The 16330-nt window shown below is 34.9% G+C and overlaps 1 protein-coding gene across 10 annotated transcripts in view; it reads left to right on the top strand.

The window, feature by feature from the left end:
* DMD (dystrophin) overlaps positions 1-16330 on the top strand; it is a gene marked incomplete at its 3' end in the record, with an annotated part of 2106393 nt that overhangs the window by 646346 nt on the left and 1443717 nt on the right. For all 10 annotated transcript variants that reach the window (XM_084788839.1, XM_084788837.1, XM_084788840.1 and 7 more), the window contains 2 exons: positions 13669-13857; positions 14574-14755. In XM_084788839.1, coding sequence (XP_084644965.1) covers positions 13669-13857; positions 14574-14755 — 371 coding nt within the window. The remainder of the gene's footprint in view (positions 1-13668; positions 13858-14573; positions 14756-16330) is intronic.

The following is a 16330-nucleotide window of genomic DNA, read 5'->3' as shown; positions in this document are numbered from 1 at the left end:
CTCTGAGAAGTTAACAGAAGCTTCTTCTGCTTCTTCTTCTTGTGTTGCTCATGGCAGGTTTGCATAAATAATGCATACAAAGACAGTTTGCCTCTCACTTCTTAGGATCTCTTTTAGTTGACTTTCCTCACTGAGACAGAGTTGTCCATTGCCTGTCCGGCTCATGCTTGGCCAAAGCTGTCTCTGTGGAACTTAATGTATTGCACTGGCCATGAGAAAAGGAGCCACCAAATTATTGTTTTCACTGTTGGGAGGTGGGAAATTTCCTCTGGAAGTAGCAAGGAAGCGACAGATGCATAAATTTTCGGTTTCTCCTGCATGATATGTTTGGCAGATGGTCAAGTAGAAGAATAGAGAATTAAAAAGGTTGATTGGGGAAGAATTCTAGAGGATCATTAATATTATGTTAGTGAAGATGCATTTTATCTGGAAGGAAATAAGCTCATTAATCCCATCAGAGACTTGAGGAATAAAATTAATTACCTTAGTAAACAGGAAGTGCAGGTTAGCAGCTTCGAAAGTGAAAAAAATGACAGAGAGTGTGCTGCCTGAACAGACACCCAAAACTCTCTGTAACATTGGAGCATCTTTTTCAGTATTCTTGACCAATATATCTGACATACATATTTGTGAGGCAGGAACTACTGAGGACTTGCTTACCCTGTCTTGGCAGAGTTTGGCCATTATCTCTGCCTGCATACAAAATTTCCCATTTTTAGGCAGAATTCTGTCTGACACAAACCAGGGCATGTTGCACAGTGGCTTGTTTGCCACATTTGAAGCCATCTCCATCAGGAGATTCTTTGATGCTCATCATAGTAAAAATGGCCATCTTACCAAAAGTGAATTACAGATTCAATGCAATCCACAGAAATCTACAAGACCATTAAGGCTGGCGCATCTGGACCCAGGCTAGTCAGCTTAAACTACTCTACCAAACAAGGACAGTGCATGTAGTAACCTAGAACCCCTATGCAGATCTAGCCAATAGACAGGACATTCTCCACAGTTGCATGGAGAACAGGGACTGACTCAGACATGAACTCTGGTGCCCTTATTAGACCACTTCCCCTTGGTGGGAAGGCCTGGTGAAACTCATAGGAAGAGAAAGCAGGGTACCAGGAAGAGACTTGTTAGGCTGTGGTGTTATAGTGGGGGAAAAGGTCCCCTTCTGTCACAGACCTACGGGAGGGGAATAAGATCAAAGAGGGAGGGAGAGGGGATAGGAAGATACAAGTGAGGGCATTAAAACTGAGATGTAATGTGAATAAATTACTTAAATAAAAAATAAAAATAAAGACGTCCTTATATGAAGAAAATTAAGATATTCTGTCTTGTTTCATGTCAAAATCTATAGTCACTTCAATTAATATTTTAATAATACATTGATAAATAAGTCAATCAAATAAAATTATTACCTTACACATTATTTTTATGCATTCCATTTTGGTTATTTTTTTTTAGCACTTTCAAATACTTCCTTAGATGCACAGCTGACAAAGATGCAATTTATTTCTTTAGAATTTTGGCAGCCATTCCTAACTTACCTTAACTTTCTTGTTTATGTGCTAATGAGCTGTGAAAAGGCCAAGTGGAAGATAAATAAGACCTTCAGATAATCCATACTCTGATAAACTGTTCCCATGATAATTGGCAGTTGATAGTTCTTTTAGGATTGAGGAAAAATAAGCAGAGTTGGCCAAATGCATGGAACAACATGAGTTAATAAAATTATAAAAGAAGTTTACAGGGCAATTGCAATCCTTTTAAACAAATGTCATTTGTATGCCTTCAGGCCTAGGCACAATATGATTACCAGAAAAGATTTATAGGTCAGATTGTGTTGTGTCCTAGCAGATCTAAATCACAAGATTCTAAATATAGTGGTTACTATTTCTCTTCTGTCTGAATTTGATTTCTTTTTTTAGATTTGCTTTTTTCTAAACTAGACCAAACATATATCTCTCAGTCATTTTATGCTTAATTTGTATGACATTCACAATTTGTTAAATTTTTAAGTTGCTCCCAACGTTTAGTGTTTTAAGTCTAACTCATTGTATTAATTTATAGATGTTACAGTAATTTACTTTCTTTTTTATAAAATATGGAATCATCTCACTGTATAAAAATTTAAACAATAAAATGAATAGTTATTTCACAAAATATTTTTGAAGGATTATACTAATCAGGTTTGTAGAACTGATTCAAATTGGAATATCTTTTTAAACTATAGTGAAATCTTTTAAAAACATAATATGTATAATCTCACTATGGAAACAAAGAGAAAATTTGTTCAGTTTTTGTTTTCCAAAGTAGATCAAGTAAATTGAAGTAGTCCAAATAGCATGTTTTATATTTTCACATATGCCGCAGCTATGTTTATTGTTTAAAATTCCTGTGATAACGTTGATATATAAATTTATATGATCACAATTTTTATACCAATTTAAAATTTTATATTAATTAGTAAATTTAAGATCATTCTGCAAATGGAGGTCACTCATAATACCATTTTTAGAAATCCACCTATGAACAAGTTTCCATTGAGAATTGTAAAGCTCTACACTAAACCTTTCATTTAAAGATACAAAAAAATGGCCACATATGGGTATATGGATGAGAGACTGGATGAATCAAAGAAGATTGTCAACCACTGTATCAGTTTGAGAGAGAAAATGGCCACATCACACAATTATGGCACATTGTTATATTTTGATTTGGGGGTACTATTTTGCTAACCTAGCAATCTCTGGGAAATAATTCTTCCTTTTAAGTTTGTGAAAATAATGTTTGTTAAACAGTTAATTTTACAGTCGCTTTAAGGGAAATACTGTGTCCTGCACCCATTTCTGTTTTTGTTTTGTTTTGTTTTGTTTTGTTTTGCTCTATTACCTTAGACATTAATCTAACCTTTATCAAACAGACTTCCATACTTTAAAATGAAGGCAATTTTTGGTTCTTATGTTGTGATGTTAAATTAGATCATTAGTGACGTGGATATGTTATACCTTACACATAATAAACACTTGAGGCATTCTTTCTCTGTTCTGTTTTGAAGATGCAATAAGCATAAAAAAGAACATTGCAGATTGGAGCATAGTCTATAGAATAATAACTAAAGAGGTATGCAAATAATTTAACAATGGATTATATTATTTACATATATTAACTGAGTTTATCAGCTCTGAATTTTTAAGCTGTGTTTATTTTTTTATGTATATGAGTGCTCTATTTGCAGGTGCAACTGCATGCCAGAATAGGGCATCAGATCACATTATAGATAGTTGTGAGCCACCATGTGGTCAATGGGAATTGAACTCAGGACCTCTGTAAGAGTAGCCAATGCTTTTATCCACAGAGCATCTCTCCAGCCCCAAATCAACTTTAAATTCTAATAGTGTATGTTTCACATAAATTAGAACAAATGAATTGTACAATATATGTATATGATGTCCTGTATTATTTCATTTTACATAATAATCTAAAGTTCCATCTGATAAAATATGATCAAGATTAACTTAAGGAAGAATATTTTGCCTCACAGTTTTTAAGGGCTAAATATCTGTAACAATTTGGATGACAAGTCTTCAGGAGTAAGAACTGAGAGCTTGCATTTTAACTGCATACTGGAAGCAGAGAAAGAAAACTGGGAGTGAGACAAGACTATTAACTCCCCAAAGCCTTCCCTCAGTTATATAACCTGCCCAAAACAGAACTTCCAATAGAGGACTGTGGTGCAAATAAGTGTTCAAATGTATGAGTGTATGGCAGAAAATTTCTATTCAAACCACATGTTAATGATATTTCACTGTAAATGCAAAACTCATGTGTGTTTTAAATTTATTATCTATTGATAGGTACCTATGCTGATTATCTTTTACCCATCATGAATAGTCCTATAATATACATGATGGTATCAAGATGTCTTCTGTATTCTGATTTCATGTTTCCATATCATTTCAAAAGTCCATGGTATGTTATATTATAGAATAATCAGAGGTTCTCAATAGGATCAGGCAGCAGCAGACCTCTCTATTATTTGTTGGCAGCATTAAAGTCCTTGATCCACTTCAATTGCCACAGTTACTGGGCTTATAAATTGTATTTTCTTAAATTACTGAATGTTAAAGAATGCTTTTCGGTAAAGTGGAAGCACTTTAGGGAGACATATTTTTTTGTATGCCCAAAGAACAGTATTAACTATCTCATATCAAAGAAAGTGAAAATTGAGTTTCTTATTTTCATTAAAAAAATCAAGCTTCCCAAATATGTTTTTATTTTGGAGAGTATCTTTGGAGTATTTTCTTTTATCACTAACATTTCTACAAGCAGTACAACTAATTTTTTCTTTCAAGATAATGATTCTCTGTTAATAGTGATTAGGAAAAGATGTGTATTTTCTAAGCAAGTTATTTCATGGAAACAGTATTTGACATGTGTATTCCTTATAAAATATTATGTCTACAAAAATATTTAAATATTTTCATTCAGTTTAAAATAATCAGTGAATGATTTTGTTTATGTTTTAGGTTTTGAATATTTAGTGTATATAAGAATTGGTACCTGCAATTTTAGAACATGTATTTTTCATGTCTGTCTCACCTGGAGTGCCATTTTACTTCATTTTCTCACTATATAATATATTTGTTTATTTTGTTGTGGTGGTGGTTTTGTTTTTCAAGACAGGGTTTCTCTGTGCAGCCTTGGCTGGCCTGGTCTCTCTTTGTAGATCAGGCTGGCCTTGAACTCACAATGATCCACCTTCCTTTGCTTCCCAAGTGCTGGGATTAAAGGCAAAGGTGTGAGCCACCATGCCTGGCCCTGCTTATTTATTTACTTAAATCTTTTAAATATTTGAGTCATTTATTTGGAAATGTTAAATGAAACGTTAAAAAGAAGAAGTAGAACCATGGCAAAAGTGTTCATACTCTTCTTACCTCTGTTGGAGTGAGACTTTATGCATGCTTCTAAGGTTTCTGAGCCTTAAGATCAAAACATTTAATTGATCGTGGAACCCAACATATAAACCATAAAGCATATTTTAGATCTTAGGAACACATGAAAATAAGAAAATAACTTCATACTGCCTTCAGCTGACTCCATTCATGGGCCAACTAGAGTACCTTTACTAACAGGGAAGACAGGTTTTAGTAATTTCCTTTAGGCAGACCACAGACTTTTGGCTCTGATAAAGAAATCTTTTAGACTTCATAAAGCTTTGTACCACTAGTTTCTTTCTTACATAAGTGGCAAGCTCTGAAGTCCTCAAATATAAGATTTCTTTTGTTGAAGCAAATAAGGAAACAAAGAGTAAACTAATAAGATAACAAGTACAATACATAGAAACACCATACTACTTATCTTCTTTGCTCAAATAAAAAATACTATGACTTTATGCTAATTGTATGAGGAAAAATATCCTTTTATTGACATAAAATTAAAAAAGAACTTGATATATGCTATCATTTAACAAGTATCTATCATTTTACCTTTAGATTTTACTATCATCATCACTGTCATTGTGTGTGTGTGTGTATGTGTGTGTGTGTGTGTGTGTGTGTGTGTGTGTGTGTCGTGATTATGTGTGCATTTGATTGCAGGTTTATACACACTATATTGAAAGTTTGGAGGTCATAGGAAAATTTGTGTTACACAATTCTCTCTTATATTGTTTTGAGTTAGTTAGTCTCACTCATCTTCCTACTGTATTTCACATTCCAGGAAAAATGGCTCACAGGATTCCAAGAATTTTTTTCATTTAAAATATTTATTTATTTATTTACTTACTTATTTATTTATCTTACATCCAGCCTATAGCTTCTTCCTTGCTCTCCTTCCAGTACCACCCTCTCTCCTCCATCTCCCTCCCTTATTCCTCAGAAAAGGGGAGTCCCCTACCCACCAACCTCAGGTCATCAAGGTGCATCACGTCTGAGATTTTCCTCTTCCCCTGTGGCCTGGCAAGGAGGGGGACATGACCAAAATGCAGACAACTGGATCCATATCAGAGACAGACCCTGTTCCCCTTACTATGGCACTCAGATGAATCCTGAGTGCCCATAGGCTACATCTATGTAGAGGACCTAGATCCAGTACATGCATTGTCCTTGGTTGGTGTCTCAAGCCTCTTGGTCCTGGTTAGTTAGCTCTACTGGTCTTCTTTTGGAGCTCTGGTAATCTTTTAGTCCTTTATCTTTTCTCCCACTTTTCCACTAGAATCCCTATGCTTCACCCAATGTTTGGCTACAAGTCTCAGCAATTTTGGAACCTCTGTGGTGTGGTGCCTCTCAGAGAACAATTCTGATAAGCTCTTGTTGGCAAACATAGCAAAGTATCATTAATCATGTCAGGGGTTGGCTCTCTCCCTTGGGGTGGGTCTTGTGTTTGGCCAGGCAGTGGTTGGATATTTCCTCAATCAATCTCTGTTCTATCTTTATCCCTGCACATCTTGTACGCAGGGTAAGTTTTGAGTCAAAGTTTTCCTGTGTGGGTTGGTGTTCCTCCCCTGACTGGTAATCTTGTTTAGTTTGAAGGTATCATCTTCTGTCTCCATTGTTTCTGCGACTATGAGTCTCAGCTAGAGTCACCCCTATGTCCTTTCAGAAGCCTACCTTATCTTAGGTCTCCAGCTTGTCATGGAGATGCCAGTACCGACAGATTATCTTTTCTCTGCAGGCCTTCTCTCCTCCCCACCCATCTCCCCAGGTCTTATCTCCACCCATATTTCTGTCTGTTCCTCCTCTCCTACCTTGATTTCTATCTTCAATCTCATCCATTGCCCATTCTAGTTCCCCTTCTAAAAGAGATTTAAGCATACTCCTTTGGATCCTTCTTGTTACTTATCTTCTTTGGGTTTGTACACTGTAGTATGTTTTTTTCTGATTTTATTTTTTATTATTAATTTATTCTTGTTACATCTCAATGGTTATCCCATCCCTTGTATCCTCCCATTCTTCCCTCCCTCCCATTTTCTCCTTATTCTCCTCCCCTATGACTGTTCCTGAGGGGGATTACCTCCCCCTGTATATGCTCATAGGGTATCAAGTCTCTTCTTGGTAACCTGCTGTCCTTCCTCTGAGTGCCACCAGGTCTCCCCCTCCAGGGGACATGGTCAAAGGTGAGGCACCAGAGTTTGTGTGAAAGTCAGACCCCACTCTCCACTCAACTATTCTGTACTAAATGGCTAAAATCTGCTTATAAGTGAGTACATACCATGTTTGTCTTTCTGGGTCTGGGTTGCTTCCTCAGGATGATCTTTTCTAGCTCCATCCATTTTCCTGAAAATTCCATAATTTACTTGTTTTTAATGCATGAGTAGTATTTCATTATATGAATGTATCACAGTTTTTTCATACAGTTTTTGGTTGAGGGGAATCTAGGTTGTTTCCAGATTCTGGCTATTATGAATAAGGCTGCTATGATCATAGTTGAGCAAATCCACCAACAAACAAAGCCCAATTTTAAAAAAATGGAAAAAGGAGGTGTCTACAGGTGGGATATAATGTGAATAACTAACTAAATAAATAAATAAATAAATTTTCTCTGTTGAGAGAATTCATAACAGGAATCTCAAATTCCTGGAAGTATATAAAGAAAGAGTCAATGTTCATAGTCATTAGGGAAATACAAATCAAAACAGCTCTAAGATTCCATCTTATACCTGCCAGAATAGCTAAGATAAAAAACTCAAGTAACAGCACATGCTGGCAAGGACGCAGAGAAGGGGGAACACTCCTCCACTGCTGGTAGAAATTCAAACTTGTACAATCACTTTGGAAATCAATGGCCTTTCTCAGAAAAATGGGGATAGCCCTACCTCAAGACCCAGCTCTACCACTTCTGGACATACACTCAAGAGATTATCCTCCAGGAAAAATTTTTTTTTAGTCTGCTTACCATCTCACTTTAGGAATGCTTAGATAAGAGATGGCTGCCATTTCATCTGATTTTTTACTGGAGTGTAAGGAATAAACCTGGTTTGTTAGACTCTTCAACCAATATTTTTTGCCATTGATCCATCTTGCCAACTCAGTATCAATTATTTTCTATTTTATTTCTGGCACAGGCAAAAAACAAGTAGTTTATTATGATGTGTTTATCTTTTCTCTCCTATGTCATATTTTATAAAATGTCATAAGACACTATTATTTGGGAAGGAAGCAAAGGAGACAAGATTATATAGATGATTTCTATTTGCAAATACAAGGAAAAACACAATTTATTGTTATAAGTATAAATCAGTTATAGGATAATGCAAACAACTGACATACCCTTTGGGCATGAAAGCAACTAGTGCTTGGGTTTAGTGGGGTTAGATATTTAGCAAAATATTTTTGAAACTTAAATTCAAATTGATTTCAACTTAGTTGTTACTTGTTATTTCTTTATTCTACCATTAAATTAGGAGAGAGAGGGGGGAGGGGAGGGAGAGAGAGAGGCAGTGGATGCATTTTATGAAAGTTTAAATGGGAAGAGATGATACTCAATATTACTAAAAACTGGTATCATGAACTGTGATCTCCTGGAAGAATTCTCTAGTATAGTGACAGCTTACCTATTTTCAATGCCTACCAGGAATCTGAAATTAAATAAGTTCTCCAAGTGTACAGTGCTTATTTATTTCAGGGTTTGCGTTCCAGTTTACATGACTTCAAAGTAAAACTAATTTCCTCCTTTGTTGTCATTAATTTTAAGGACTATGATTAATTTGAAACTTTGGTAATTAAGTAGCTTGGACATCAGTAGAGTGGGAAAATGACCCATTAGGAGCAATTAAAAATATAGAGGTTTCAGAGAGAAAAGAAAATGAGCACTGGGATTTTCTTGAGCCTGTAGAAAAATGATCTTATATGTGGCAAGAAATTAGGTGATCAGAAGTCTTCACAGAATTTTCAGAATATCAAAATATATTTATACCTTTTGTTTTGTAAGTAAAATTTACTGGAAAGAATCAAAGTTTATTTACTTGTGAATAATCTATGGTTGCTTTTATGTTGAATACACAATGATAGTGTTGAATGTATATAAAACTGGCCTGTAGTGCTTGGTAAAAAATGAAGATATCTGTTATCTAAACACTTACATAAAAGAATAATAAGTGTTGGATTAAATAATATAAGTAATAAGATTTTTCCATTCATATGTAAGGTGACAATACTAGGATTTATGCACCTATGTATGATTATATAGTGTGGAAGATGCTCCTTTTGCTTGTAATTTAGTTAAAGAGAGTTCTGAAATAAATTTTAAAACATAATTAATTCTACAAAAGTTAATAGAATGAAATAAGATTTTTAAAAATACAAGGAGATGACTAAATAGTTTTTTCAAAGCTTCTTACTGAACAGTTTCTATATATGATAGCAAATAGTATATACTTTAATCGTTTTATAGAGATTATTTTAGGTGTATAATTATTAGTTTTTTGAGACATCTGTATTCCATGTTGACATGGTTTTGGTAAGTAAAAAAATGATTAAAGCAATTTTTCTCTTTTTCATGATCAAATCATAGTCTAGTGAGCTTCATTTCATGTGTGTGTGTGTGTGTGTGTGTGTGTGTGTGCGTGTGCGTGTGCGTGTGTGTGTGTGTGTGTGTGTGTGTGTGTGTGTGTGTGTGATAATTACCCTCCTTTATCCACATCTTTGCTTTTAGTAAGGTCAGCTAGCTATGTTTAATGAGACATGTTGAATGAAAATTTCCAGAAATAAATAATTCCTAAGCTTTTTTCAAACATAATATTTTTTATTATTTGAGAACTTACATAATGCACCCGGATCATACTCATTTCCTAGTTCTCCCAGGTCTCCCGCCCCCACTTGTAGATCTCTGCCAAAACAAGTCTAATTTGTGTTTTCCTTATACTCATTGAAGCATAGTCACACTCACAATGGCCCTTCATTTTTGTGTCTGTAGTTTCATCATTCTCCCCAATTGAGCAGCTCTGTTCCACCATCTATTTTTCCAATGTTGTGAATCCATTTTAAAAATAGACCTTCCAATAGTACCTGCAGTTTTCAATTGTTCTGGAAATACTGTAGACTCTACAGTCCTTAGCAATCGCAGCACTTTCCAAAAGTCCGAAGTAGCTTTTGAGACTCTACAGTCTCCTCTTCTGCTGTGGTGTCTTACCTCAGAACTTCCATGTGTCCTTGAAGCTGCTCCACAGTCCCATGAGAGTACAGGAGGCTTCCACCATCCTTGATTGCAAACAGGCTTCAGGCTAAGATGGTCTTTTGTAGTTTCAGCTGTCTATACTAAACTTTTAGTATGAGACTTATTGAAATGAAAATTTTAGGAGTTAATGATTTCTAAGATTTAAAGAACACTCTGCATTGAGTAGTGTGATAAAATCTAGCACTTTATCCAAATTACTGTTACATCAGAGTACTTGTACTCAAGTAAATCTTTTTTTTTTTTAAGGAAAGAAGGTTTTGTTCTGATGGACATTATTTTTTACATTATTTCGACATTTTGATCACACTATATCTATAAAGAGAAAGCAAAGAGAAATGGATGCTGGAGTTCAACTTGCCTTTCTCCTAGGTATTTGGTCTGAGATATTTCCATATCAATGTTTTGGGGACCGATTTCTTCTTTAGCTCCCCCTTTGCAGAAACATCCTCATAGACGCATACAGAAGTGTTTTTTTATAATGAACCTCATAAAGTTGATAATGAAGATTAATAAACCACAACTCAAACCTTGTTAAATAGATACCCAAACTTGCCATTTTAAATCAAAACATTTCTGTCATTGTTTCCTCAAGTCTCAATACATTTCATCCATTTTTAAAATCCTCACAGTCCTTAGCAATCGCAGCACTTTCCAAAAGTCCGAAGTAGCTTTTGAGACTCAACATAAAGTTCTGTGAGATTCTGTAAAATACAAAATCACTAGCTATCCAAATTAACAAAATCAGAAATGAAAAGGGAGACATAACAACAGACACCGAAGAAATACAAAGAATCGTAAGAACCTACTTCAAAGACATTTATGCCACAAAATTTGAAAATTTAAAGGAAATGGACAAATTTCTCGACCGATTTCATTTACCAAAATTGAACCAAGACCAGATAAACAAATTAAATAGCCCTATTTTGCCTATAGAAATAGAAGCAACCATTGATAGTCTTCCAACCAAAAAAAGCCCAGGGCCAGATGGTTTCAGCGCAGAATTCTACCAGTCCTTCAAACAGGAGCTAATACCAATACTATTCAAGCTATTCCGAAAGATAGAAATGGACGGAATATTACCAAACTTCTTCTATGAGGCCACAGTCACATTGATACCTAAACCCCACAAAGACCCAACAAAAAAAGAGAATTCCAGACCAATTTCTCTTATGAACATTGATGCAAAAATACTCAACAAAATACTCTCAAAGTGAATACAACAGCATATCAAAGACATCATTCACCATGACCAGGTAGGCTTCATTCCAGGAATGCAGGGATGGTTTAACATACGGAAATCCATCAATGTAATCCACCATATAAACAAACTGAAAGTAAATCTTATGAAGTAAAAAAAAAAATGTCACAATGAGTCCATCATTCACCATGCTTCATCTCATGAAGTAAACAGTGCATAAGTTCACATCATCAGAGGAATATATACAGTATGATACTGAATGAGAGCATATTAATATCAATTTTAAAGCATATCATTGTTCTATTTTGGTATTACTAATTTTCAGTTTACTCTTTCTATTCATTATTTACAAATTAATACTGGAAGTTATATGTGTGTATGTAAACACACACACACACACACACACACACACACACACACACACACACACACACACACCTTACTGAAATGTATACCTATTCTTTTCAGTTTTGTAGTGTCACCTTTTTTACATTAATAATCTGACCCCTAAAATCAGGCAGTTACAAAATACTGTCACTATAGGCCTTGGTGAAACATTTTAAAGCTGTTTTAACTTATCTATACAAACTTATTAATAATTATAACTACAACATAATTTATGTGTTTCTTGTACCAGGTTAAGCATTTTTATCAAGTGGTCTTTGACATATTGTTCATTTGCTACTTACCATTAGACTCAATCAGTAAAAATTTAAAAATTACAGTATTAGCATATACTTGTCTCTATTATAACTCCAGTTATTAGGGAAAATGTGGGTTCAAACTTACCTGGTTGTGTGTTTTGCACTTTTTAAAAAAATTTATTCTTGTTACATATCAATGTTTATCCCATCCCTTGTATCCTCCCATTCTTCCCTCCCTCCCATTTTCCCCTTACTCCCCTCCCCTATGACTGTTCCTGAGGGAGATTTCATCCCCCTTTATATGCTCATAGGGTATCAAGTCTCATGTTTTGCACTTTGTAACTACTGTGTTTCTATGGATTTTATTCCTATTAAAATGTGGAAGCACAAAATAAACCCAGTTGTTTGTATTTTACTTTCTGTGAAGCTCATATTCTAATTCCCTTCATCTTCATCTAACTGATTAAAGAAGGGCTAGTTTCAATAAGGGATTGTGGGTTGTTGTATAAGTGCTTTGTGTGTCATCAATTTCCACATAAGTGATTATCTAACTTGGTAGTGTCATCTCAGTAATCAATGACATGGTCAATACCCTTGATTATTCATGTTAAACTTAAGACAACAGTAGTTGTTGCTGTGATAACTTCATAAATGTTGAATTGGTTTCCTGTGTATAAGCAGTTGACAAAATTTGGCCATTTCAGTAATTGAAAAGTACCCTGTTTCACTGCCATAAACATAGCCTAATTACAAGAAAGGCTATTTGTGTAGTAGCCCTCAAAGGCAAGACAGTTTCTGAAAGGTTGAAATGCAGTTTTTTTTTTCTCTCAAAATACTACCCAAAGTATGTGTCAAGTCAAAATTAACGAAGGGAGTTACCGTAAGAGGTAATGTTTATTTTCCTCTGCTTAACCTTATCAGATATTTGGCTATAACTCTTACATCTGGGTGAAACACATTTGAGTATGTTGTTTTTAGATTTTTGAAATACAGAAACCTACTATTTATGCACTTGATTAAAAATATCTGCAGACTTTCCATGTTTTCGTTGTTGTTGTTATTTCACTTGGTTATTGGCCAAAGTAAGAGTAAAAGAGCATATAGGTTCTCCAAGGAGAGCATCCCTCTCATTGAATATAAATTGTAGAACATCAAATAATCCAGGCTTAGAAGCTGATATTTTGTGTTGTAAACTACCCTGTCTGTACGTAGGGGCAAGTCCTATCCATACAACATACTCCAGCCTCTGTAGCAAAACCATCTCCTTGCATTTTATTATGTGCCATTGAACAGGCTAGTAATTAAGGTTTATGAGGTCAGTTTGTGACAAATTTTTATCAATTATATGTATGAATTTAAGATTCAACAAAAAGAGTAACATAGTGTAATATTTACATTAGTGTAATATAGATGAACTTTAAAAAAATGTTAATGTGGTGTAAATTTCAACTGTTATTTGAGAATTTGTGTGTGTGTTCATGAGAAAGTTAAAAGGCAGGCTCATTATTTTTGTTTTTGCCATTCATGATAATGCAAGTAGAAATTTTTAACATTTTAAACATTTCATGCGATTTTTCATTTTCTGTGTACTGAAATAGTCTGAAAAAAACCACTAACTGTATATAACATTCAATTTATTTTACCGGTCAGCATTTGGAAGCTCCTGAAGACAAGTCATTTAGCAGTTCATTGATGGAGACAGAAGTAAACTTGGACAGTTACCAAACTGCTTTAGAAGAAGTGCTCTCATGGCTTCTGTCTGCAGAGGACACATTGCGAGCACAAGGAGAGATTTTAAATGATGTTGAAGAAGTGAAGGAACAGTTCCATGCGCATGAGGTAAAACAAAACACTGATTTATGAGCCTAAAGTATCAATTTACAATGACAAGTCTTCCTTTTATCAGTTATTCTGAAAATAAGTAAGATACTTACAAATATGTTTTTCTGTGTTAATTTTGAGATGTTGATAAATAACGTTTGTGCACTGGATGAGAGCAATCTGTATTTGAAGACAAGCCTCTGAGGTGCTGATAGTGGATTTGAACACCGTGACTACCTGTGTGGTAGTATATTGGGGGATCCTCACTGGGAGAGGTTTCCTGAGAATATATAGTTGCTCAGATTATTCTCTGTATACCATACCCTTTCTTTCTTGTATTGAGATAGGTCTTTTCTGTATCTGGAAAGCCTGGTACTAACTATATAACCCAGCTAGCCTTGACATAATTCCTATCTTCCTTCCTCGTTATCTTTTGTGCTGGGATAATAAGCACGTGCTACTATTTTCTCTAGGTCCTCCTGTGAGCTGTTTATTAAACATTCTATCATAAAATGTTTCACTTAAGGTATTCTACCTCAGAAGTTCTTCTAAGGTCATAGATTTTTCTAATTCATGTTTAAAATGATGAAGAATTTCATACTATAAAAACTAGAATGTGCTTAATGAGAATATGCATTTAAATGGGATCAAGGTTTAAAATTGCAAATAATCAAACTCAAACTCTTAATATTTTCCTCAAATGTTGATTACAGTCATTACCTTTTTCTTGTCAGGGATTTATGATGGATTTGACAGCCCATCAAGAACGTGTTGGAAATGTCCTACAGTTAGGAAGTCGACTAGTTGGAAAAGGAAAATTATCAGAAGATGAAGAAACTGAAGTGCAAGAACAAATGAATCTCCTAAATTCAAGATGGGAGTGCCTCAGGGTAGCTAGCATGGAAAAACAAAGCAAGTAAGTTTTGTGTGTGTGTGTGTTTGTGTGTGTATGTATGTCTGTGTGTTAATCATGATATATATATATATATATGGCAAGGATTTTACTATTGAGCAACATTCCCAACATTCTTCTATTTTGAGACAGGATCTGAGTAAACTTGTAAGGTTGGCCTTGGAATTGTTATGAAGCTCAATTTAATCTTAAAATTGCAATCTTCTGCCTCAACCTCAGGAGTAACTAGGATTATAAGTGTAAAATTCTACATACTGCTTCGAAGTAAATCCTTGCTTGCTTATAATTAATAATTTAGTATGACATGCCTGAAATCTTAGCTAATTAGTAAATGAAAAAAGAAATAAAAGGGGGAAAGAAAGGGCATAACTGTTGTAGGGTTTTGGCACTAAATGAATGGAAAAGGAAATAAGAAGGAAACATGACTGCTTTTAGGTATGGTGGAAGAGAAAGATTGTTTTGGGTAAAAGGGAAAATGTAGCCAGAGGCAGAAACAGCTGAGAGAGTCCAGACTGGACGTAACTAGAGTAAGATGTATGTGAGGAGAGGAATGAGGGGAAGGGAGAGAAGAGGACCAGGGCCAACAGCCAGGAGGCCCCAAAGTACAAAGAGAGCAGGTAGCCGAATGGTTGGATTATATCAGGAAGACCAGTTCAGGGCTTTGGTCTGGAGAGTTCACCATAAGGGATGGGTAAGCTAGCCAGTAGGGCATTGCAGGGAGAACCTGGTGGCCACCATACAATTTGTTATTTTTAAATAAGTACCTAAGTTTTTTGTCCTGGGGTTGAACCCCAAAAATTAGAAGCTCAAAACAGGAGGCCATCATGAGCAACATACTGACAGTCTACTTTTATAAACATTTATACAGTTATTTATGCTTATTTCATAAGCATATATGTTTGTTTGTGTGAGTTTATGTGCATCAGATATTTGGGGTGGACAGAAGAAAGCATTAGAACCACTAGAATGAGAGAGTTACAGGTGGTTGTGAGCTGCCATGTGGGCAGTGGGAACTGAATCCTGGACCCCAGCAAAAGCAGCAACAAGTCCTCTTAACCACTGAGTCATCAGAAACTAAGCCCTGTGAAGGTACATCTTAGAAAACAATTAAGTTTTAGGTTCTTTGTTATTATTTTGATATAGTTTGATACTTTAATCTATATTTGCAATTTAAGGCATATAATTTTTTTCTGGGATGTTATGGCTAGATTTTCATGTCAGTAACTTAACTATTTATGCTATAGCAACTAAAATAGAGATTATGTTTAGGCAGATTATCTACTGATCTAAGCTTTTGAGAATTGTCAAACATTTTCCCAGTTAATATTTCAAGACTTTCAACAAAAGTTAAAGTGTAAATGTAGCAGCCATAGATACATGTGAAAATTCCTGTGCATAAAAAACATCCTTGATGAGTAATAGATGACTGGAAGATTCTTTTCTGAAGGAAATTACTCATCTCTTTATGAATATACTCATGGAGAAAAGTTTCTCATTTGTATGTGAAAATCCTTATTTGAACTCACTGTGGCTATGAATCAGTTTAAGAATTTGTATTGACTTATTGAAAAAAAAGAT

This window comes from Acomys minous (genome assembly GCF_964271855.1).
Source record: "Acomys minous genome assembly, chromosome: 7".
Lineage (NCBI taxonomy): Eukaryota > Metazoa > Chordata > Mammalia > Rodentia > Muridae > Acomys > Acomys minous.
This window is presented reverse-complemented; position numbering and strand designations above follow the sequence as displayed.